Source organism: Chrysoperla carnea, chromosome 1, assembly GCF_905475395.1.
Source record: "Chrysoperla carnea chromosome 1, inChrCarn1.1, whole genome shotgun sequence".
NCBI lineage: Eukaryota > Metazoa > Arthropoda > Insecta > Neuroptera > Chrysopidae > Chrysoperla > Chrysoperla carnea.
Window position 1 is genome coordinate 107906104 of NC_058337.1, and position 27131 is coordinate 107933234.

Sequence of the window (27131 nt, forward strand, 5' to 3'; positions counted from 1 at the left end):
AAGCGATCAGATAACGGCCTGTGTCCACGTTCTAAGTAGTCAAACACATAAAATTACTAGTTTAACATATTGCATCTTATCTAGACGTTGTTTGACCCGTCTGCGCTCGATTCAACCATTCGGTAATCTTTAGTCACGTGATGAGAGATTTGCTAACGCGTTCTGTACATGCTTCATATATTTGTAAATCATTTCCTCCCCATAAGTTTATATTTTATTATTTAATGCATTTGCATAATTTAAAAAAGTTTGATTACGTGATTATTGAATAATGTTTTAGAGTGAAAATATTGGAGCAAAGAATTGATCTAAATGATTAAATTTATTTTAACTAATTTCACCATATTTCTATCACAAGTTTATTTAATTTACTGGGTATGGCATACATTAAACTAACAAAAGTACGCTCAAAGATCTGACAATTTTCGGAGGATAAGATCTTTTTTGCATATAACTTTATACTCGTGATGAGAGAAATTCTACAATTTCTGAAGGACTTGATAAAATATATAACAAAAAATTCAGATAGGTTGAAAAAATTTAAAAAAATGCATTCAACCCATTTGAAAAACAAAAGTTATTTATGTTTTTATCGAGCGTGAGCAAAATGCTCATAAGGCGAGTGCTGATGGGTTAAGAAGTATTAAAAATTATAAAACTGAACTTGTCTTATTGATGAACCAAGCTTTTGAGATGAAAGAGCTTATAGCACAGTTACCATTTGGGTCACCAAATAATGAAATGTTAAAAAGTAATTATTTTATATAAGTAAACTAGCTGTGAACTACCCATGTTGCTGGGCAACATCCCCACTTTCACTCCCTTTACCATACTTCTTTGCGTAGAGGTTACAGTTTTTTAATTTACACGTTATGCTCTTTAATTTGATACCCCACTTGGATATATTTGAAAATATTTGATTATCTATCCCCAGTTTCTCGCTCCACTCACCGAAGGTTAAAGATAGATAAAAACAATACTTGAAGCTGGTTGTATATATTGTAAATATTTGAGCTTAATCGATGCACAACTTTTTAAGTTTCTGAAGTACATTACTTCAGAACCCCTATTTCAACGTCTTACTCTACTTTATTATGCTTGTTATATACATAAAAACATTTCTATTGAATCACTCTATTTTTTTGGAAAAAGCTGCATCAAAATCCGTTGCGTTTTTTTAAAGATCTATAAGCATACGTAGGGGACATGATAGACAGAAGGAAGCGACTTTGTTTTATACTGTTATTGATATTAAGTAATTGTCATTTTATGGAATTTCGATTCTGGATCCATCATTGTTTTGAATCCTCATTTGGTCAAAGCAGAAAATTCTTTGATGTTATCAATTTGTTGTTTAGGATCAACGTTTCGACTTTATGAAGTTTATGACTTCATCAGTTATTTATATTTAATATCTACTAACTGCAATATTATCAGATTATTAATACATATTCAGATTCAAAGGACACAAAAAAAAATTTGTTTTGAATAAATAGCTTAAGTAGAAATTATTGTTTCAACTTGTTTCTTTGGATTTGTGAATAAATTTGTATTTTAAGAATTATTTGATTTTACTGGCCACCAGGGAACAACAACTTATATTTTATATTAGAATTATAATATTTTTTGGTTATTATAAATATTGCCAAAAACACGCCAGGTGGAGAGGACTCTCGAAAAATGTGTATTGTAAACAAATAAAAAAATTTGAACAAAACTGTGTGTATGCAAATAAATTTATCCAAAAAACCAGCGAAACACAAACAAATATACCAAACACACAAATGTTAAGATTTTTGTAATAAATAAAAATATCTTTGCTAAAAAATTTTATTATAAATAAAATTAAAGTCTATAAATCAAGACTCTCTTTCCACTACAAACAGTTTACAGTAACAACAGAAATAAAGAAATATAAATATAGAAATAAATAAATGAATGAGATGAAATATTCATACCGTGAGTTCTAAAAACAAAGCTGTCGAATTTGACCAATCAAAATGTCATTTATTTTGGTAGCAGAAACATTGACAATTTGAAAATTACATATTCTAATTTTTAACAGAATTTTAATATGGAAGAAACTACATGAGTAATATTTTCAACATTAGTTTCTGATTTCTGGTGGCAAATATAATCTATATTTCTTAGACTTGTTGCACTTAAGATTTCAAATTTCAGATATTCGCCGATGAAGAGTCACACGATTCCTAGACAATAACTCTTCGAGCCAAGTTAAAAATATTTCTCGCAATTGCAATATAATTTTTCAAGGATATGACACGTAAAAAAATGAACCATAAGTTTCTGCCAAGTGGCAAATAAGCTCCTGAGTCGACGTAACGCATTTTGTCTCCTAAAATTAGTAAAAATGTAGTAAAATTTCTGTTCTTTACCTAATAAGCTCCCTAATAATTGCAAAAACGTTAAATACTGCTGGCAGACATTACCCCACTCTCACTCCTCCAAAATATCGGAAAAAGGATAGCCTGGTTTGATTGATATTAGTAGGAAAAGGAAGCGGAGATATGCGTCTGCTGGTATAACGTAACAGTTTTGCGGTCGTGAGGAAAGTTATTTGATTGGCAGAAACTTTTTTCAATCCTTGAGAGAATCTTTGTTAAGAGAATCTCTCTACATTGATTAAGGAGGTCATTTACCACGCAAAGTTAGGTTTCCACGATTTTTTTTGCGTGCCATATCCTAGATAAATTTATTAAAATTTTAACATGTAACAAAGATATACAATTGAACGTATATAAAAAGTCAAATTTTTCCCGACGGAAATTACCAGCGTCAATGTACTATGACAGAAGGTGACATATTATAAGGATAATCATCAACATAATTTCTAAGGCTGTAAGAGTTAACAATTGCCGAAAACTTCAGTATCTACATTGATAAAAGCGTCACATATTTCTACTTTAAAACTACAGATTAGTTTCTACCAAAACTTGGGCATTTATCGTTATCAAAGACTACAGAAATTCATTGTCAGTCCAATTGGACATGCACACAAGCAGACAGCCCAATATGGATAGAAAGGCGAATGGATCACAGATGAATAATAGTTCTGAAATAAATATTCAGCCAAACTATGCAAAAAATAGAAATAAACATGCACGTATTTTTCGAATTAATAACACGTAAGAAAGAGTTTTTGGTTTATTTATTGAATAGACCTTTTCATCGATTTGCTTTTGTTTCGGACAGTTGTCAAAAAATTATTCAATCTAAGAAAGTTAAATATATTTTATCTTTTTCAAGCAGCGCTTTTTGACAAGGATAGAAGATATAAGATATGTCTTTACTTGATTGAAAACAGTCCGAAACAAAAAAGAATTATTTTGTAAATGAAAAGCCCTATAGCTGTACTTAAATTATCTTTACCATAGTGAATATTTATATAAAATTTCCTGACAGTTTTTAAAAATGTTTCGGGTTTCAATTCGAGACACACAGTAAATATTATCCACATAAAAAAAAATATCCGTATACATATTTATATACATTTTTTTCAAAGTAAATGCATAATTTATAATGGTTTTTAAAAAAAAAATATAGTGTCAAAATGTCATGTTCATTTAAAAGTAGGCTGCGATTTAACTTAAAGATAAAAACCGATTGTGTTTGTATGAGTGCTGCAGTATAAGAGAAGAGTATTACGGTATAAGAAATATTCAGCATTAGGTACTGCTTCCTCATTAACTTCCTGATGGTAAGTTATTGCTTTGATTCCGAAAAGTCATATATTTTGTGATATCAGTACTTTTTTTTACTCCTACAAATTCGAGAATATTCTTTGCGGAGGAAAAAGTGGGTAGACATGATATTGACTAAAAATGAAATATCTTCTAAATACTTCGACTAGATCTGGATCCATTAATTTTATGAGAAAGTAATTGGTAATTACTAAAGACCATCCCAACACGACTTGTTTATCCTTGTTTATATAATTTATATTGTATTACAACTATCTCATATGTTTATTTATTTTTTGAAATAACAACGCGTTACGTGTTTTTCAAAAGATATGCATTTATAAAATATATTATGGATATTAGACTGTGATTATTCATAATAAAATATATGTAAATTATATAGCTAAGGTAGAATTGGTTGAGTGACATTCTGTACAGATCCTTTAATCAAAATATCTAACATTATTTTACGCTGTTTATTTAAAACATTTGTTTTGACAAAAAAAGCAATGTCTGTACAAAATTTAAACAAAACAATGAAAATTCGTAGAACATTGGTTGGTAAATGAAAGTACGAGGACCTTGCATGCTGGTGTAGATGTCTTTAACAGTAAAATTACATAAAAAAATCGAGTTCATTTAAGTTATTCCAGTTTCTTCGAGTTTGAATGAAATTGGATGCAACGCATTCAAAATCACATTTGGCGACCGACTTCTGGAACCGATTTCAGAGAATTAATATTTGTCTACTGGTCAATTGAACTCGCTAGTATCGCAAGTTTTAAAAAATTCCAAAGAAAAAAAATCTTTTTTCGAAGTTTTCAGAAGATAAAATTGCAAAAATCGAGAATAATATTTGATAACCAAACAGTCTAAACATCAGGTTCTGACTTCGATAATTGATGGTTTCTGAGATATCACCTTAAGAGTCCGATTTATCGAAACGTTTTCTAGCGATAGCTAAGAAATTACTTTTTTACGTTGTAATAAATTGAATTTTAATAATTTTACAAACAGTAGATAATAACTACTTCAGAAAATTCAAAAAGTTCTTAAGAGCCCTGTATTTATTGCCCGATAATCGAAAAACTAACTAAAAAAATTTTAACTTAGTTCATGCAAAAAGGAATTGAAAGTGAAGCCATAAATGTTTTCACATACGATCAATTTCAAAGCAAAAGAAAGTGACCAATGCCATGTTTTTTTTAAATAAAAAAGAAAGTAAGCTTAAATGGATTAGAATTACTTATTCAAAAAATATGGAACATAAATACGCTTTAACGTAAAACCGTAAAGAAATATGAACACAGATGTTTTTTTGTCTATAAAAATGATGTATCATCATTTTTAAGAATACAGTCCTCTCCCTTTTTTACACACTAACTAGGGGGAAATAAATATGACAGAACGTCGTTTTCACTAAATATTTTCCATAGAAATAAGAAAAAAAAAGATGGTTGAAGATAAATTCCTTTCAAACACCGACAAATGTACCTTATTAAACTTAAAAATAATTATATGTATATACAAACCTTTTTTACACACAGTAAAAAATGGCATAAGTCAGAGAAACAGGATGTTGATGACAACTCCCACAGGACAACAAAAACTTATAAATACAACCATTACTGTCTTTTAAAACATATTGAATAAATCATTCATAAAGACCATAGATCATCCCACTAACAAGATGAAATATATATATCTATTTCCTACTATCACACAATTTAAATAATTTAAAATCTACCCTTCCTTTTCTAACTAATTATAAAAAAAAATTGATAAATGATTGAACAACGATGATCTTGAAAATGCCAATTAAAAAACAAAACTAAATTAAAAAACTAAATAAAAAAAATTTTGGTTATCGTTTTGCGTTTACTTACTCGGGAAATTTTTGCCAATCGTTTGATTTTTGAAATATTGGTAAAACTGACCTTCGGAATTTTTCACCAATTGATAGTAGTCAGGAAAACATTGGTAATACTCACTCAATGAACCTTGAAAGGAAAAGAAAAAACAAATTTTAAAAATAAAAAAAGCCAATTTGAGATAAAATAAATAAAAAATAAAATAAAAAATAAAACTTAAAATAAACAAAAAAAATTTTAATCCGAAATATTCGCTTTAATTTTGAATTTTTTACTCCATTTTTTTACTAAGTTCCTGTATGTTTTTTTCTAACAGGATTGAGTTATAAACACAACTTAACTTATTTTGGGAAGACATTTATTTACATTAAAACAAAAAAAATACAGAGGGGTGATTCGACCAATGTATTGCACATTATTCTTTAGAAAATCCCACGGGATCTACCGTACATAAGATGAGGGAGAGTTCGTTAGACCATTTTTTATGTTCAAAACTTATTTTGATATTTTAATTGGTAAAAACCTCAATGGTAAAATAAAAACAAAAATAAATAATTTTTAAAAAAAAGGAAAAAACTTACACACAAAAAAAACTTTATTATTATAATTTTGGGAATAAAATACATATTTTGTTCCAAAAAAATACAATATTTTTCTTTTTCTTGTAAAAATATAATTACATTAAAATAATTTCTATATTATTTTTAATTAATTTAAATAATAAATTTTGTGCCTTATTAGTCATAATAGCAAATCATGCTATGAAGACAATTAGGCGTCTCTTTGTAGTATCGCCCTAAGTGTAAAAAACATAAATAATAAATATCATACCGTGAAGTTAATTTAGAAAGTATCTATGAAAATAATATCACACCGAGGGTGGTTTCTAGATTATTTTAGTCATGTGGATGCAGGAAAATTATTATGAACATTTTCTTTAGTTTTAAATAATTATTATTTTTCCTTTCAATTTAATCTTGAGATAAGATCCAATTTAATTGGAACGATAAAATTTGAATCATGTTGAATAGGTAACAGCGAAGGATATTTACGATTGAAAATTCACACAAAACATTCAATTTTCTTCAAAAAGTACGTATATGGAACATTTTTTAGGAATAATTATTTTTCGATGTACTCACATGTTTGATTGACTACTAAATCAGAAGTATGTCTTTTTTAAACTAGCACTACAATTATTTTATTACTACTAAAAGTAGCTATAAAATTGAATTCTTTAAAGAATCAAACTAGTATTTGACTTCTATAACTAATGTCTTAAATTTTTAGAAAAAAATCTTGTAAATAAAAAAATTAAGTGCTAGATTTATATTGGACCAAGGTACGAAAAAATATATTTCCTGCCGGGTGTTCCCCTACACCTATAGATCTTTTTCGGTTAATTTTTAGAAAGTCAAAGTGTTAAGAGTTTTTTATCTCTGGGATGAAGTTAAATTATTATTTTTGTTTTAATTAACTGTAAATTTATTTCTTCTTCCTCTTCTCTTCCATACCTACATTTTTTTCGAATTCAAGCAAGTTAGAAAAACGATGTGTGGGTAAAAACCAGCAATAGTTTGAAAGACATTTTGGTATGTTTTCGATGATGTAACTTTTATTTTTGATCTTTTTAAATTAAAAAATAAATCCAAATTTAATGCCATATTTTTAAATTTCTGTTTGAAATGGATGCACATTTAGATGATGAAATTTTACTATATTGCAATATGAAATATATTATAAATTCGGATATTATACAACGAATAGGTCTTTTTAATATTTTTGAAAAAATAAATAATCCAAAAGGAAACGATTAAATTAAATAATGATTATGTGTTAATTGCCTGATTATAATTTGAACGCAAACGGTTTAATTAAGACATAAATATGGCGTGTAATTTGTAAAATAATTACTATTGTAATAAAATTTAAAATATAATATTTTGTGTAAAATGCGTATGTAATAAATTTTAATGCATTTTTTTATTTTCAAGCTGATAAATTAAAAACATGGAATAGGTAGAGAATGCAACTTTAAGGTGCATAGCTAACAATGTAGACATCAGCTATTTTTATCAACTAACCTGTAATACGTGCATTTATAGCTCTTACAATGTGTGCACCTCATTATAACAATAATTAACGGTCTTTATTTATAATAATTTATCTGGGTAATAATTTTTTATTAAAATGGCCTTACATATATTTAATTTTTTCTTAATCTAAATTATAATTTATATACATTGGAAAAATCAAGTATAGAAATTACACTGTGAAACTTAAAAACAAACCCCCCTGTGTATGCGTTCACAGTACGGGGTAGTTTTATGCAAAACTTTTCTTATATGCCTTTTTAAAGTGGTATATTTATTTTACTATTAGTTAAAATTAAAGGGTTGTTTGTGTTGTTTTATAAGAGTTTTAATACTGTAACAATTTTCACAACCCTTTGTTTTTAAGTACGTGCTTAGATATTTTAAAATGAAGTTATTATATGGTCATGTCGGGGAAAACCTTGAATATATTTTCATATTTTTATTGTATGGTTAATTTTGTGTTAATTTTTATAAATTATTTTCGGGATTATTTTTATTATTATTATTATTATTTTTTTTTTTTTGTTGAAAATTATGCATTATTTTTTGACAATTATTTCGATTTGGCGTGGGCTGTTTTAAAATAAAAAATTTGTTCTTTCGAAAAAATTGTTCAATTTTGTGGTTTTTGTTTTAATAAGCATTTACATTCGATGATAGCTAATAGCTGTCATCCAATAATTCTATTTTTGAATTTATTAATTTCAAACAAAAATAACAGCAAAGTTTGTAAGTACTTGGCCCTAGAACAGAAAAATGGTTTTGAAACAACAACAAAACTTCTTTGATTAAGAAATTTTTCTTATCATAAGTAAATTCCACCCCGCTCCAAAACCTGTTTTTTCGTTTTAAAGTATTTTTAACCCCCGAACTAAAAAAAGAGGTGTTATAAGTTTGACCGCTATGTGTGTGTATTTGTGTGTTTGTCTGACTGTGGTATCGTAGCGCCCCAACGGATGAACCGATTTTAATTTTTTTGTTTTCATTTGAAAGGTAATTTAACGGAGAATGTTAGCTGTGTTTCAAGTTGAAGCTGTGTTTCAAGTGCAAGCTTAGGGTTACATACCCGAAAAAAACTAAAATATTGGCGATGATCTTCAAAATCAATTCAGCTTGGAAAAGGCATAACATATAATTTTAACATATAAATAATTACTATTAAAAAGCATGGTCAAATAAACCTAGCTAAATTCATTTCAAAAAGTGAAAAAATTGGTCGCGAAAAATGATAGCTCTCTGAGTATCCTTTTCATCTCATCTGATGTCCTTGGCCATCACTTTGATATTGATTTAAGGAAGAGAGTTATAAGTTTAAAGTGTTTATCTGTCTCTGTATCTGTATCTGTTTATGTTTATCTATGTGTTTTTCAGTGGCATCGTAGCCCCTAAACGTTTGAACCGACTTGATTGAGAATATTTTATAGCTAAGTTTCCAAAAATCGGCTTACAAGAATTAAATCGCATTTACCGGGGGTTTTTTAAATTTTGTAAATTTCACTTGTTCTATTTCTTATAAATAGTTTCTCTCTTAGTCTTGCACAGATTCACTTGAAGGAAAATTATTTTAGAATCGATAGCAAATAGTAAAATAAAAGCCAATCGAAATTCAATAAAATAAAATAAAACCAAACCAAAGCAAAATCCCTTCCAATTATCAAGACTAATAAACAACAATTAGATAGTACCCAATATAATAAGAGATTGTTGTATTATTCTTCCCTATTAAATAACTATCCTAGATACACAAATACTGCCACCGTTTTCCTATACACACCTATAAAACAATTGCAGTAACTTGAACGTAATAAAAAAACTCGATTTATTTCAGAACGAATCCATGTAGCAACAGCATATACTGTGTGTGTTTACTTTAGATATTCAGTTTTCCCCGAGAAGAGAACGATGTACAATTCTAATCCTAAAGACCACCGATGAGGCAAAATAACACTTGAGTTGACTGCTTTTGTTATATATAAAGCTTCGAGTTACATATAGAATTGTATAGTATACTCTTTTCTAAATTTACACATAAACTGAACCTGATATATGATCAGGATTTCGATTGGTAATCCCCAATACGAAATGTACAACAATATATAAATATAAATACTCTCATTTCAATTGTATTAATGTCCACGTGTAATCTGGTTAACTTGAAATAAATTACTGTTGTAAATTGTATACATGTAATAAAATATACGGGAAATCTCTAAGCATTTTTTATATGTTTCTATTTAGAAAAATCTAATTATATTTGCTATAAAGCGGGAAAAAAACCAATATTCTAATTAGATTACGTTACCAATAAATGTATTATATAACAATAAATGGCGTACGTTCAATATGACCATGGTTTTGTGGTTCTTTTCTTCCTCGAAACATTCGAAAGTAGCTATTTTCTTACTCGAATTATTCGAGAAGCAGTTATATTCATGATATTTTAACTTAGAGTAATTGTTAATTAATCTTACATAGAAAAAATTTTAATTTTTTCTGTAGAAACTATAACGTTTAAAGTAAATGTTAATTCTGAATAAAATTCAGCTTGGTCTCTAAGCCACAGTAGGTACATAGTCGGTGTGGTGCTGAAGTCGTGTGAGTGCGACCCCTGTAGTCCACACGACTAACTTCCCAGAGGGAGGAAAACATTAAAAAAGAAGTCTTGTTAGCCTTCATAGATTATTCTTCGAACATCTACTGCAGCTTATGCTGGAACGATCATTATCTCCATAGATAAATGATGTCTTTTATCCACTTTTCAGCTTCTGTTTATTCAGTTGTTTCCAGTTTTTTTATTACAATTAAAAAACGGCTCAATTAATTCTGCTGAAAACTTTTTCAGTTCCTTAATACGCGATTACGGATTGAATAAGTCTAGTCACGTGTTAATGTCATAACTGGTTCGTTAGATAATCTAGAGGAAAGAATCCGAACGAACATACGCACATACGTACTCTCACACATTCAGACATCACATTGAAAAGATTTGATTCGGATATTGCGGCCTTGAAACCGTGGAAGTATGTAAAACTGGAGATTTTCAATTATATTATATTAACCTCATTATATTAACTTCTTTTGGGAAGTTAAAAATCTCAACAACTCGATACTAATAATTTATTGTCGATATTTGTTATGTCAGCATATTTCTAATCCTGATTGTAACAAAATGTATATCGGTCAAATTATTTAAACTAAAAAATTTTTAAGATTTCTACCAGGATGGTATGCAAAACATTCTAATCTTAGGACATTAGAATAATCTGAACCAATAAAAAAATTAATAGTTGAAAATAGCCAAAAGACGAGGGTTTCAGTTAGAGGTTAACTTAAAAATTATGCTTATGGTTTTAAATCTACGGACCCAATTATACAAACTGCTATAAACTTCTTTACTATTGAATACGATAGTAATTTATACAAAAGATACACAAACATATAGAAAAATATATATTTCTAGAATTGAATAAAAAATTTTTTTGGCTCCGGTTTTTATATGAAAATAATTCATTATTTTGATAAATGGGTACAACGTAATATATCCGAAATGTATATAGCCACAATATATATATTTATACTACAATGGTATAATCTGAAGAAGTTTTCAGGAATCAGATAAATATAGAACGTTATATAAAAGACTATATATTTAAAGAAATAAGCATTTGTAGGCTAACATCAAAATAATTTAAACGATTATTTACACGTGATAACAAACGGCGTCCTTAAGAGAAAAGTCATCGTTCGCTTTAGACTGGGAAAAATGTAAATAAATACCTAATTGTAACTTATTTCCGCTAGGAGTATCGAATTTCAATCAAAGCTCACTTTTGTGAATTAAATTTGGAACTATGGTAGAATTTATGTTCAATTTTATTAAGGAGTCAAATAAAAGGCTTCTATGAAGATCGAACCTAGTCAATATCTCCAATGAAAAAATGGTCAAAACTGAATACTTATCTTACAAAACTCTCCGAATAATTAATTCGAATTTATAATTCCCCGAATAAATAATTCGGGGAAATGAAGAAAATTTTATTACAAATGCGAAAACTATTTTGTCTATTGTTTGACACTCAAGAAAAGGTGGTATACCTTAGATATTTGTAAAGAAGATACCATACGACAACCGGTGACTTAAAATAGAACTACGGTATCAGGTCTAAGCTGAATTTTAAAAGGGGTTGAATAAATCTATAGATATTCAGAAACCATAGTAATTTACAATAATACTAAGCAAATGTATAAATGAATTGTCTTATATAAAATAGGGCACTCGTTAAATGGTCTATATATGGGACAAAATATTTTACAACCGTTGAGCCTAATTTATAGATTGAAAAAATTTACTTTTGCTTAAATTTTGAGGTGAATATTATAACTACACGATAATTTGAAAGTTTTGTTGTGTTAGTTTTAAAGTTAAACTTAATGGTTTTTCAAAACTTCCCGTATAAGGGACATAAAATATTATAGGTTGTAATTTTTCGTCATCAAAAATGAAAATTGAACGTCCTATAACTGGGACAAAAGTTATTAACGAATGTAAAAATGAATTAAATGGCTGGTTATCAAGAAGCAAAATTGAAGCCTGTAAATAACTGACATATCAACTGTTTGAGGTCATTAGTTATTTTCCTTATATTCTTCTTTGAATTTGTAGCTAAAAATTTTTACTGATCGAAGAGAAAAATCGTTCATGAAAAAAGTGTTAGGGTGCAAACAGAAAGAACAAAAATATTTTATCTCTTACAGGACACAAACAATTGTTATACGAAATTGGAGTTGACTTGTGCACAATCAGATAACACCAAATATAAATCACATGAACAAAATTACTTCCTCAAAAAAAAAACGCACTGATAAGAAAACCTAAGAACTTAATTTTCTTCTAATTTCCAAATGAAAAATTAGACATTTAAATTTTTCGATTAGATTTTTTTCTGTACTACGTAATCTCAGTCATTTATGTTGTAGTAAATTGTCGATTATTCGGGTAGGAATGTGTGTGTGTGTGTGTTACAACAATATTTGTCTGGATTGTATTATGCATCAGTGAACGCAGCCGCCAGAAAATGAGACACAATATATATACATGCACACATATTCACTAAACACCATCACATGGATAAAATAGAGAGGAAGGCAACGTTTTATAGTGCCAAATTACATTTTACAGATGGTATTTTAACAGATTTATAACCAAAAAATTATTATTGTTGTGATTATTATATTATTTTTAGAAAGACTGAGAAGAAGTATATTTTTATGTAATTTATGTCTATAAAATTTATGCAACTAAGAAAAATTTTTTTTATCTAGAAAATTCCAGCTTTGACAAAATTATTTAGTTATCTTCTAGACTAGTTTCATTGCTAGAAGAATTAAACAGAACTCCGACCTAATCGTTATTCACATCATTACCATCAATAAACATCTCTAGCTTACTTCGAAAATTTTCATTGACATTATTTGGAAAAATTATCGATTTAAAATGTTGATTATTAAATTGCTTCATAAATCGGAAACATGTTAGTTTAATTCAAATTTAGAAAAATTCGAAAAACGGCCAAGAAATTGATGTACATAAACTTTTGCTAAATAGTCTGCCTCTCTCTAAAATATGTAAAACTTGTGACACTATTTATCATTTTAATATAATTTATCGATCGTACAAACGGCGCAAAGATACAATTTGTGTAAATAAAAACAATCGTTAAAATGTTGTTTTTCGAATGTTAATGTGAGATTGAGAATTATCACAAATTAAACATTTTAATCAGTAAATAAATTATTTGAATTTAGAGAGCATCTAATATCACTAGCAATCTAACTTTTCTAATTTATTAATTATTAAAAAAAAATTATCGTCTTTGACTCTGTCCATCTTCCTGGACGATACTTTTCGCGGATTTTTTTTATCTTTTTCATTAAGGTATTAACCAAACTCTTCGTCAGAATATTGTCTGTAGTCTGCCTGTCTGTCTGTGCCATTGTAGAGCGTAAACCGAAGATTCAATTTTGATTTTTTTGTTTTGCTTGAAAGGTAATTTAATAAAGAGTGTTCATAGATTAAAGTGCGATCAAGTGCTAGTTTAGGGTTCCGTGCACGAAACAACTAAAAAATATGCCATGATCCTCAAAATCAGTTCGGTTAAGAAAAGGCTCTAAGGGAGTAATTAATAGAGAGTGTTTCTAGATATGTTACAAGTGCGAATTCATGCTTCTGTATATGAAAAATTTGTCGGAATTTTTTTAAATTTTGAAAATTTCACTTTTTTTAATGTCCGATCAACCTTTAGGATATCATAGAATTGACGTTAGTTAAATTAATTAGCTTAATGAAAAAGACGGAGATTTTTCAAAAATTTTCATAAAATACTATGCATGTATTCTTTATTTGAGAACAGAATATGTATAATAAAATAACATAAACAAACCATTAGATATATACTTGCAAGTTTAGTTCGTAAAATATATAACTAACTTGGTTTGAAACAATGATCCTTTCTAGGTTGGGTCGATCCTTCTATTTAAAACATACACACAAAACTAACATTGTATTGTGTTAGTATATCCTCTTCCTAACCATTCGCTCTATGTTGTATTTTAACTTTAGAATCCAGAAGAGAAACCTTTCTTGTTGTATAATGTATACACCATACATACATGTATTATTTTAACTCTGTAACAAAGTTCAAAGCAGCTTAGTGTATTCTAAAAACGGAAGTTCAGAGCTTTATTTTAAAGACATGAGTATAAAGTAATGCTTGTACGTTTTGAATGTCTGTGAATATATATTATTTTAAAACTAATTCTATATATTTTAGTTCCCAATGTTAAAATTTATTTTATTGTAATAAATAAAGATTGGGGAGTTTTATAACTGTTTGTCTGAAAATTATTTTCAGTTGAAACATGATGGTTGTTCAAGTTCCTTGAAAAATACTCATTCAAACAAATTTCCGAATCAGAATCTTTTTAGACTAGCGTTAAAACTTTCAAATATTGAAATCGAAAATTCATGAAATCGAGACGAATGTAATAAATTATTATCATTCTTTTCATTTTTTCTAGCCTTCCTACAAGAAAATTCTGAACTTGCGCTTATGAAAATACTGATTTAGTTCTCACAACGAGACCATTAGATAAATTTTCGAAAAAAATTTAAATTATTATATTCTTTAAATGCTTTGATTTCTAACCGCCGAACTAAAAAAAGGGGTGTTATAAGTTTGACCGCTATGTGTGTATGTTTGTGTGTTTGTCTGTCTGTGATGAAAATATTTTAATTTTTTTGGTTTCATTTGAAAGGTTATTTGACGGAGAGTTTTCTTCGCTATGTTTCATGTGCGGGTTTAGAGTTTTGTACCCGAAAAAACTAAAAAATTTGCGATGATCTCCAAAATCGATTCAGTTTGGAAAAGGCATGGCATATAATTTTATCATATAAATAATTACTATGAAAATGAATGGTCGAATATACATGGCTCAATTCATTTCGAAAAGTGAAATGGTTAAATAATTAGGTAATTCAAAACAATATTTCAAAAGAATAAAGTCAACTCAAATATTTCATTTTCAATTAAAATATTTCCAAAAATATGTCCCAAAAAATGAAAGTTCTCTAAGAATCCTTTTCATCTCATCTGATGTCCTTGACCATCACTTTGATATTGATTTAAGAAAGAATGTTATAAATTTAAAGTGTTTATCTGTGCGTCCGTGTGTTTTTCAGTGACATTGTAGCCTTTAAACGGTCGAACCGATTTGATTGATAACACTTTATAGCTAAGTTTCCAAAAATTACAATGAACAGTAAAGAAATAGTTATTTTCTTGAATAAGGTCTTGGCGTCATTCAGTCAAATTTTTACTTGTTAAGAGACCAAAAATGGCCATGTGAACAAGTTTGTTCCATTCTAGTAATTTTTTTACTGTGCATACTATTTTCGATAATTTTCTTGGTTATAGACAAAAATTTTCAATAATAAAAAACTTATCAAAAAATATTTTTAAATAAAAACTTCGATTATTATATTCGTGACTAAGTAATACAAAACAATATTATTACATTCCATTTTTCCATATTTTTTACGTGAAAAATTTTCCCTCAAGAAACTTTTAACATAAAGCAGCAAAAAAACTTTAAAAAAAGAAGATTTATTAGATGAATTTATATAAATATAAAAAAAGTTGGTACCAATTTTCAACTCCTACAACACTACACCAAAATATACATATTTCGTTGTCTTCAAATTCAATCATTCCCCGTTACGTCGCCCAACCCTTAAATCTAAAATGCACCTTATTACATAACAGCACGACTTAGATAATATATATCTTATATGCGATATAAAAGCACCGTCCCAACGAATTATGGGTTTAGTTTGTCTGATTCGAATCCGATCAATATAAGATAATATTATACGAACCGATATATTTTTCAATAAAACTTTTTAATGTAAAAACATATACGTCTCTACTTGAGTACAGGATGATATGGAAGCATAACTTGACAGTGAAAGGTAAGGAATAACTCAAAGTGTTAGTTTACGATTTGGTTTTTAAGAATTATTTTCTGTGTATGATTTATTTTGCTGTTTGTTGATAATGAAATTAAATTTATTAATTCAACGAAGAAGAAGAACCTTTCTACAAGTCCAGCATTTTTTAACATTTTTAGTGATTTTACTTAGGTTTGCTGATTTTTTCGTAAGCTATTTATTTTATTTGGTTGATTAAGCGATAATATTGGGATAATCATTTTGTAATGCGACAACCGGTAGCCTAAATAAGAACTACCATAACAGGCTTAAATTGATAAATATATAGACGTTAAGAAACCATAATAATTTACAACGATACTGTGCTAATGTACAAATGAACTGTCTTATAGAAAACAGCCCAATCTTTTAATGATGATTTATTCCATGGACAACTTGTTTTTTTTATATTTGAACCTGTAAGTAACTACTCTAATTTCTAAGATGTATTCATAAATAATTTTTCTAGAATATCATAAAAAATTGTACATCTACCCAAATAAGCTAAAAATTTCCTTTAAATTCGAATTTAAAAACTGTTAATATTAAAAAATTTATTACACACAAAAAAATTATGAAAAATAATCACGTAAAAATTGAAAAAACTAAAAAATAAAATTTAATATTTATTAATAAAAATTATAAATTGAAATAAAATAAAATAACCAATAAAAATTAATATTAATTATATTATTAAAAAACGCATATTGCTCATTACAATTTAAAAACAACAAAAAACATAAAAAAGTACACGGCAGCAGACAAAATATTGCAATTAAAATTATTATAATAAAAAATTTTAATCAGATAAAAAAAAAAAATTCGTTCAATAAATCTAATTATATATGATTTGTATTCAGTTATGAATTGTAATCAGTACTACATAATAATGTTTATTATAATACATGTTTGTACCTATTATAATGGTAAATATTTGTTTGTTGTACTCTTAACAATGTTCAAGTACTCTTAACAATGTTTGTTATATCATAGGCAATTTTACAAATAATAATGTTCGTAAACATTAAATAAACTACTGATTATTATTTCTTTGAAACTACAGTGTCTTCATTTAGTCCTCCAAAGTATATGAACAGCATAAAAGATTCTAATTTTTTGACAGATTTTTATTTTTTTTAAATATTTATTATATATATTTATTGTGTGTAAATGTTAGTCACTGAACTCGTCCTAAGCGGATGGACCAATTTTGATGAAATTTTTTGTGTGTGTTCAAATAACGATGATCCAATGATGGTTTAGATTAATCATTCGGTCCCCACAACTGTTTTTGAGGGTTCCGCAACAAAAATTTAGATTTCATTAAATGGTGGGAGCGCATATAAATCATAAATTAAATTATTTTACGATGTACTATGTATTTTTAATAGATTAGAAGTATAATTTATTATTATTCAGGTATTATGAATAGATAACTATTAGAGCTATGTGCAAGTGTAGCGAGCTCCACTGCCGATGGCTCTATCGAGGCTGAAAATCAGGCCAAAAGCCGAATATATAGGAAGAAAATTTTTTTTTTAGTGGGATGTTATATTGTTTAGCAGTATGGATAAGAGACAATAGATAGGGGTTAAATTTGGGTTTAGCGGGCCGGAGGTTATGGGCTAGCAGGTGGACGTACGGGCGGGCAGGGGAAGCATAGTATAGGTATTATTGAATTGGAGTTACGTTTCCACAGGACAACGTCTATGGAGTCCGCTAGTATATATAACAACTTTTTCTACTAAGCACATAAAATCGATATTGTTCTAAAGAGTGTGTTCTTAATCATAAAGCTCTTTTCAAATTTAAAAGTGAGGTACCAGGCTCTGAAAATAATGGTGGAAAAAAACTTTGATTAAAGGTTAAATATGTTTTTTAGCTTGACTTTTTAAATAGTTTCACATCACATAAGCCTAGTTTCTAAACAATAATCAGAGTTGGTAGATTTGTTAAAATATATACCTACAAACTTGAGATGGATCATACTTTTCTTGAAACCATGGAAATTTCTAACGGATAAAAGTGATAATAAATCTATGTCAATAAGGTATCTTTGTCCAACCAATCGGAATTAATTATTATTGTGCCCTGTCTAATAACGTAATAACGTTAGATATTCTGATTATAGCGCTAACAATGCAATAAAATAATATTGGCTGTTTTTAGAGATCGGAATATTTTTCTTTCTAATGAAGATAAAATGCAACACAGACGATTTCGTCTAAGGACGGTAAGTGATGGGCAGAAAGGCTTGTAGTCATATTATTTGCAAAAGCAACCTCTAATAATATTTTGTATAACTCTTACCAATTTACATGTTTTTGAAAAGTGAGTAAAAAAATTCGAGGTTTAATAGCATGAATCGAATATTTTCATCAAAATCAATCAGTTTCAAGAATAAAATAATTGAAGTCATTGTGTATGCAAATTGAAAAGTGCGTTTTGTGGTGGTGTCTTTCAAGTTGCTACTTTAACATACACAGACTATGCTATAAAGATAAGCATTTATAGCTATTAGGGAAATAGAATCTTTTTTTTCCTGCTTTCAAGTATAATAGTCGTATTTTTTTTTTTCATTCTTGTTGTTGTTGTTATTCGGTGTATAAAATAGATACCTCTTCTTTTTCTTCTTCTTCTGGTATTACATATATTATTTGTGCTACCTATTTACTACTAACGTTTGTTATTTCTTGTTATATATACTTCAGAGATGATGATAAAATTGAGTACACGAAATGAAGGCAAAATAAAATAGATTTAATAGATTACATACAAAACGATTGGTTTAAAAAAATATTGTGTATGTACATAACAAACGTAGATACATACAGACATGCATACATACGTACGTACATTCATACATACGTGAACAAATACACTGTTAAGGTAGTACCTACACGAAAGTGATATTCCAAGAATTTCTCAAAACTCAGAATATAAAATATTTAATTCATAATACACATGCTGTTAAAATTAGAAGATGATTTACCATGCCATACATGAGATATTAGCAATTAAAAGTGACGCAATTTGTACGTGTACATGGGAGAAGCGTATAAAAATACACAAATTTACAAATATTATATTTATTTATCAATGAATGACGTTCACCATCTCTATGAAAAACTAATATAATGTAGAATACTATATTTAGAAAATATATAAAAAAAAAAAAAAAATTATTTACCATATAGTTTCGATAAAAAACTTAAATAAATAACTCGTTTTAGCGATGTTTTTTTGTGGAAAGGATATGAAGACTAATGTTAAAGTTATATATCATAGAGTGTGTGTGTATACGTATAGGAGATAAATTAGTGTGTAACTACAGTCTTGTGAAAATAATATATGGTATATGTATAATAGTCATAGCACAGTTAATGCACTGAATGATAGTATTAGTCCAAAACTTTTTGACTGGACTGTCGCGGAGGAACTACCTTAATAAAAGAAACACATGCATATGGTTAACATTTAACCATTATGCATAATAACATAAAGTGTACAAATATCGTTTATTGTGGGGTAACAATAGACCTTTTTCACATTTTTTTTTCTTTTTTTTTTAAATGAAAGTAAATGTCTTGATAAATTGGTTAATTTTTTTTTCCCGATTTTTTTAGAGCCATATGACCGAGAAAACAAACAATAAAAATCATTAAAATTCAAATTGGCGAAAACCATCCGGAAACACACGATGTTACACCAAGGTAGTAGGTTTGACGTTATTTAAATTTGATAATAATGATATATTAATAGGACTGTTGACACTGTTTTATTGTCATTGCTTGTCGGATTGACATCACAGATCACATGTGCGGTGGAGCAAAAAAAAAAAATCGTTTGAAATTATTTCAAATATTGTGATTTTTTTACAATTTTTTTCATAGTGTTTTTATTGTTAAAAATGCGTAATTTTCGAGTTACCATCTCTACTCGACCTATATTTTTATAAAAATTATCAAGAAGCATTTCTGTTTTTCATGGAAAAGGTCTATTTATTAAATAGTAGTAAAGTGAAAAAATTAAAAAGGCGAATCAAATCGAGAGTTCTGACAAATATCTAATTTTTTTGATTATGTACAACTGGTAGTTAATGCGTAAAGGAGCCATTTAGAATAATAGCTTTTATAAAGAAGTTTTGGTAAAAATAAAAATTTTGAAATCACATGGTAGTCTTAAAACTAATAATTATATCAATATATAAGAGGGGTACTGCTTTGGTAGTCCGAAAACGTGCCATTTATAAGTGTTTTAAAGCAAAAAATTTTATATTGATTAATAGATCGAAAAGATATAAATCCGTATTATTTAATTCAAATTTCAAAAAAAAAAAAATTAACCTGAAAAAATTGCAATCAAAAATTGAGAAAACTGCTCAATTATCGTGACAGGTAAGGATGTACGAGCGCCAGGGCAATTTTAGATGAAGGCTTGATTCATACTACCTAAATGAAATTTCTGTCTAATAAAATTAGGTTGACACAAACTGTGTAAAATTATCAAAACAATCAACAAAAGTGAAATATAGATAATTTTACTTAAACAAAATGAAATAAATTCTAAAACAGTACACACTAACTGTATAAATTATACAAACAAAAATAAAAAACAAATGTACCGTATGTATACGAAAAAAAAAAATACAAGAGAGTTACTCATGATGATTGCACAACATACTGTAAAAATCCCTTACTTGTTACCCATAAATAGTTTGAATACGAATATTTATTTGAGAAACGAAGTTAGTTCATTTGCATGCGATAGGGAGACCGAAGTAAAAATAAACTTAATAAAATCAGTTGGGAAAAGCACTTTATTTTTTTATTTAATACAATCTAGTTTAGAGTTTTGCTTTGTTTTCAATCGTCAATCAAGTATGTGAATTTTCTTTTTATACTAAGAACCTAGTTTTCCTATTTATTCCTTTTAAATATATTGCTTTTTTTGTGTTCTTTAAAACAAATCCCTTTGTTGCGTAGTTTATTTAGTTTGATGGGCTTAAATGAATTAGATATATTAACATGTGTTTGTTTGGAAACTAATATTTTAACTCGTAATTGAATTTATTTTCAATTACCCGGAAATTTATTCGTTTGACCGCCAATAAATTTATTTTAGCAATTTAATAATTCAGTACGAATAAAATTGATCCATATTTTTCTAAATTAAATGACGTAATAAACCAAAGTCTTACAAAACGTTTCAAGCTTGTAATTTAAAAAAATCTTCTTTTTTAAAGGTGCTAAAAGTAAAAATTGTAGTAATTACATCGAAATTAAAGATGCAGAAATTTACAATGCATACTTAGCACATATAAAGCCTTCCTTCGTTATTTTGGGTATGTGCCTCTCTGCCTCTAAGCCACAAGGCTCTGTTATGTTTTGCGAAAAGATTATCTTAATTACCCTGATATATTTATTTTGTTTGATTTCAACTATTTTACAAATTCTGTTCATTTTCTAACTATTTGAACAATTTTGTATGACAATTTATTATTTTATCCGCTGACGCTCAAGCTTTTTCGTGATAAGAAAATTTCCTCATAATCATGGAACTTTACTATCATCAGCTTGTGCATTGCTATAAAACAACATGAAATATTTTCGCAGTTTATCTATTTGCATTTTCACTTTGAACACAATTTTCTTAAAAGCGCTTTTCATATAAATAAACAAAACAATGTTTTCACACCCAATAGAAATGTCGGAACCGTATGAATTGTTTTTATTATTTCTATAAACAAAAAAAATTATTTGTTACAAAAAATTATAATAATTTTGTAATATTTTATCGCACAAAAAAGAAAACAGGAAATAATGCACAGAACAAAAAGAAAAATTAACTGAAAATATACAAAAAAAGCTTAGTGAAAAAAATGGATTCAAAAATTGTAAAAAAAGACTATATATGAACCTAAATATATTTAACACTTAACAAATTTACATTATGTATTATGAAACCGGGTGATTGGTTAGATTTTTCGAAGTCCATATTTTTTTATTATTAGAAATTATTCAAGCCTTAACTATTCAAGAATTGTGCTATATATAGTATGGCTCATATATTAAAGGCAATCATTTTATTAAAAACGAACTTTCTCAAAGAAAAATATCTTGGGTGGAGATTTTTTTTAAAGGGCTTTGAAAAGTTGAAAAGTCTTTATTACGCCAATAATTTGAAATCGTGGAAAAGTTCTAATCGCAAGCTTAAGAATAAAAATATCCATTAAAGGCGACTCTTATATAAGAAGATAATTTAATATATATATTTTTTTTGAGAACTATACCTACTCAATTTTCTTGAATTTAATTGGGACGAGCTCTTTATTTTTTTAAAATATTAAAATGCCGTAAAATCAAATTTTTTGTTTTAATTGCAATATCTTTCGTTTGCTATATTTATCTCACTAAGCTAATGAATCACCCTATACTAGTTTAGAAATAAATACGTATGAATGTGAATTAAAAATAATACATTTAAAATAATATACATCACATTCTAAAGTATTATTACCATGTATATGTGAAGTAAAAAAGGGAAACGGGAGAAGGAGGAATATCATTCATCCCTTTTATACATATCAGGTTATTACACGATTCAATACCCCGCATAATATCACACAACTGCTTGGGATCGCGTGTGCATATATATTTCAATGTGTAGCACTGCTACTGAATATCGGAGGCTGCCTATGGAATTTAGGAATGGGAGCACAGAAGTTTCATCATATATGAGAGATATTCAAGTAGATTTTCACACTATTATTAATGTATGAGAAAGATAGGAATATATATTTACGTCTGTGTTTTACCTATATGGATCATGTGGATGCTGTGTTATACAAAAAAGGGTGTTATGTTTTAGGGGTTGTTCAAATAAATGTTCTTCTGTTTTGTTTTGTACATGCATACGATGTATTGGTACCTATTTTTAGTTCATATAGATATTATAATAGCTTCTTAGGTATAAACTTAAATTTTTTCCAAATTTATTTTGTCCATTTTTTTTTTTAATATGCATTGTTTAAAGCAATCGAATTTTTTATTTTCTATTGCTAAAGAGTTCTTTACTCATCCGTACTGCACTAAATTGTTTGGGTCAATTTAATACGATTTAATTTTTTAACCATATTTTTATTGGTACCCATGTTAATTTAGACAATTTTTAAATCAATGAAACTCTAAAATATTATTTAAGCAACGTTTCGCAAAATTTTATTCTTCATCAAGCTCTGTAAATATAAACAACAATAGCCAATAATAAATATTACTGTATTTCACTTTAAGTTTATTGAAGAACTTTAAGGTTTATTTTACTTTACTTTTAGCCTACTTCTCGTGATGATTTATTCGACATTGAATAATTTTTTCCAGATAACGCTCGAAAAAATTTTTTAGTTACTAATTCATTACGTTATTTTCGTCATTGCTATATTTTATTTTCAACTTTTTAGTGACAGTAGGCATGAGTACGCACAACATAGTTTTGAAATATATTATTAAACGTCTTACAATACGCTGTAATATTGCAAAAAATATTTTTCTCAACGCTTCCGCCATTTAGTAATTTCATTTTGTTGAATAAATTCAGGTTCCTGCCAACCTTATTATGTCATGTTTCCAAGTTTTAGTTAAAGTTATGTTTTTTTAAAACTTAGAGACATGATGGCACACCTTATAACTACGCATTAACGGACAAATTAATTTTAATAAATACTTTAAATTACAGCCAAACTGGTACTTTCATACAGTCATTTTATCTCAAAACACGAAATGTCCAATAAAAAACTGATTAATGTAAAGAAATATTTTTAAATCCAATCAAGTAAACAATTTTAAAAAGTGGAAATGGATGTATAATTATTTTTGAAACTACAAAAAAAAAGAATGATATAGCTTGCAGCTATCAATTATAAGCACATTAACATAACTTTAATCATATCATAATTTTATGTAAGAATTTGAATGGATGTTGAAAAGTAAAGGAAATGACTTTAAAACATACCGATGACACAAACAAAATTGATCAATTTGATCTCAATTATAAAAAAAAGACAAGTTCTTTCTTCAATTTTACTAAGTGGACCCCAAATTTAAATTTATCACAGAAAATTAAGAATACAATAAATTAGATGTCACATGGGAATTATATTTTTAAACCAATTGAGATTTTTTTTAGACTTATACACATACATATTTATTTAAGGATGTTCCAGCATGGTATTTGCAGTTTCTATGTTAAAGCAATGGTACAATTTTATTTTCGACAGAATTTAACGAAAAATTAAATTTAAGAATTTAATAATGCTTACTATTAATTCCCAAAGTTTCAGAAATTTTGACCGTTTAAAATGGGAAATAATTATGCCAACGTCCCAATTTCGATCAATTTACGTCAAAATTAATATCTCGAAAGTGAAAATTAATTTCTAAATTTTTTTTTTAGAATTGTATTGTATAAACATTTTTTTCTACTTTTTCTTCAATATATAATAATATCATAAAAAATAGTTGGAGAGACCGAACATTTTACATGCTTTAAATGGGACATGACCCTCAAAATCGCGAACTTTGTCTTTAAATATCTCGCGATCTAAACGGTCAAAAATTATGAAATTTTAGGAATTCATAAATAAAGCTATTATAAACCCGAGAAAAAAAATTCGGCCAAATCTGTCGAAAAGTGATTTCATGCTGGTACTACCTTAATTAAAGCGAAGAGTTAAAACGGATTTTTAAAAGGTTTTTTTTTTTCTTTTTAAATAAATAATTTTAATTACACTTATATTTAAATAGGAAATAAACTTCTGGTATTGATTATATAAGAGACTCGTGTATATTTTCAACCAAAAAAAAAACCGTTGAAAAATTACCACATGGGCTAAATGATGAAATAAATTGTAAATTTTATTATTAGTTGAGAAAATTCATTCACACTTGATTTATTATACCATGTTTATATGAAATAAACATAGTATATTAAGTTTAGTCCCAAGTTTATAACGCTTAGAAATATTGATGCTACGAAAAAATTTTTGGCATAGGTGTTTATAGAATCACCTAATTAGTCCAATATCGGTTGTCTGTCTGTCTGTCTGTCGTCTATCCGTCTGTCATCACGATTACTCAAAAACGCAAAAAGAGATATCAAGCTGAAATTTAAAGTGTGCTTAGGACGTAAAAAGTGAGGTCAAGTTCGTAAATGAGCAACATAGGTCAATTGGGTGGGTCTTGGGCCTGTAGGACCCATCTTGTAAACCGTTAGATGTGGAACAAAAGTTTAAATGTAAAAAATGTTCCTTATAAAAAAATAAACAACTTTTGTTTGAAACATTTTTTTCGTAAACTTCACTGTTTACCCGTGAAGGCGTAAATTAGGCGTAAATTGTATAGTATGTATTATATGGGAATATCAGTTATGTATGTGTGACATGTATGAATGTGTAATGTGACAGAGTAATTAACACTGTCTATACATGGTATTTCAACAATTAACTCACTCAATTGTTTGTTTTCACTTGTTTTTAATTGTATTTTCTTTAATATTCTTCGTAAAAAGTTTGCTTATAATGAGTTTTGGAAGTATATGTCTAAAAACTGAGCAGAGGATGTTAAAGAAGATTTCTTAAGCTGCTGGACTTACATATATTAAATCAATAATATTTCCTTTTATAGAATATCTTTCGTTGATACGATGTTTTACTAATTGAAACATAAATAATAATTTTTTGTTCACGGTATTGGTAAGATTACAAAAGAATTAGAGGATTTTAGAAGATATTAAAAATGAATATATTATTCCATAAATTATTCCAAAAAAGTCATTTGGAAGAATAATTTTTTATTTCACTTAATCTTTATAATTACAGCAATACATTTTTGACATTAGGTAAATGATCCAATAATTGTAATCAATCGTAATTAGATCGACAATATATTATTATTATATAATCTTTAAATCCTACGACAATATGTAGACCTCGTAAGTACGAGGTCTACAATATTCGAAACAAATTGCCTAAAAATAGCTGTTGTTAAAGTCAATTTATGAGTACATTAAAGAAAGCATTTACCCTAGAAATAATTTGTTTTATTTTTAAAATGATGTTTTCATGGTACATTTTAAACATTTACAATTATTTATTTCTGAAAAAATATCAAATGTTAGAAAGTATCTGATTCTAGTTAAGCATGTTTGAATGAAGGGTTCTTTTTTACCGGCTAAAAAACATACAATACTTTTTCCAAACATAATTTTTTTAATGTATCAAACAATAGTAAAAAATGTTTATCTTTTGTTAATAGACACATTTTTTATTAGAAAGTTCAAGAGACAAAAAATATATAACAGCTATCCTACAGTAAAATATTTAAACCTATTTAAATCATAAAAAAATACCTCACTTTTTCTTTTTTTTCATTTTTTGAAATTGCAATAAAAAAGATAAACTTTGGTTGTTTTTTTGTCTGTCAAAATATTAATATTTGTCATATTTTTTTATGATAAAAATATTTGGGTTAAAAAACTTTCTAATTTTTATTAGCGTAATGTATTTTAGTTAAATAGGTGAAATTGTTGGGTACCTTTTAAAAAACTAAGTATCGTAAATCATATTTTTTTTGTTAAAAAAATAATAATATAACTTAAAAAAAAAATAATTTCATTTAAAAACGTTTTTTAACATCGTTTAAATTGCAGTGTTTATTTTCATTTTATTCGCAAATAATTATACGTATTGGCTTTTACTTCAAGAAGTTGTACTTTATATAACATATAATTTATTATGTCTGATCGATTTTTTTTACTGCTGTTTGTATGTATTGTAATTCTTGATTATTTTAAAACTACACCCGCTGATCTCTGTTCATTTAAAAAATAATCGTAGTAAATTATTTCGTACGTAAAATATTGT

At 27.4% G+C, this 27131-nt stretch overlaps 1 protein-coding gene across 1 annotated transcript in view; it reads right to left on the reverse strand.

Annotated features, from left to right (window-relative positions):
- The window catches only part of LOC123301867 (homeotic protein ultrabithorax), a 275081-nt gene that overhangs the window by 53179 nt on the left and 194771 nt on the right, over positions 1 to 27131 (reverse strand). Inside the window, exon 2 of the mRNA XM_044884809.1 lies at positions 5693 to 5701. Within this exon, the coding sequence (XP_044740744.1) occupies positions 5693 to 5701 (9 nt within the window). The remainder of the gene's footprint in view (positions 1 to 5692; positions 5702 to 27131) is intronic.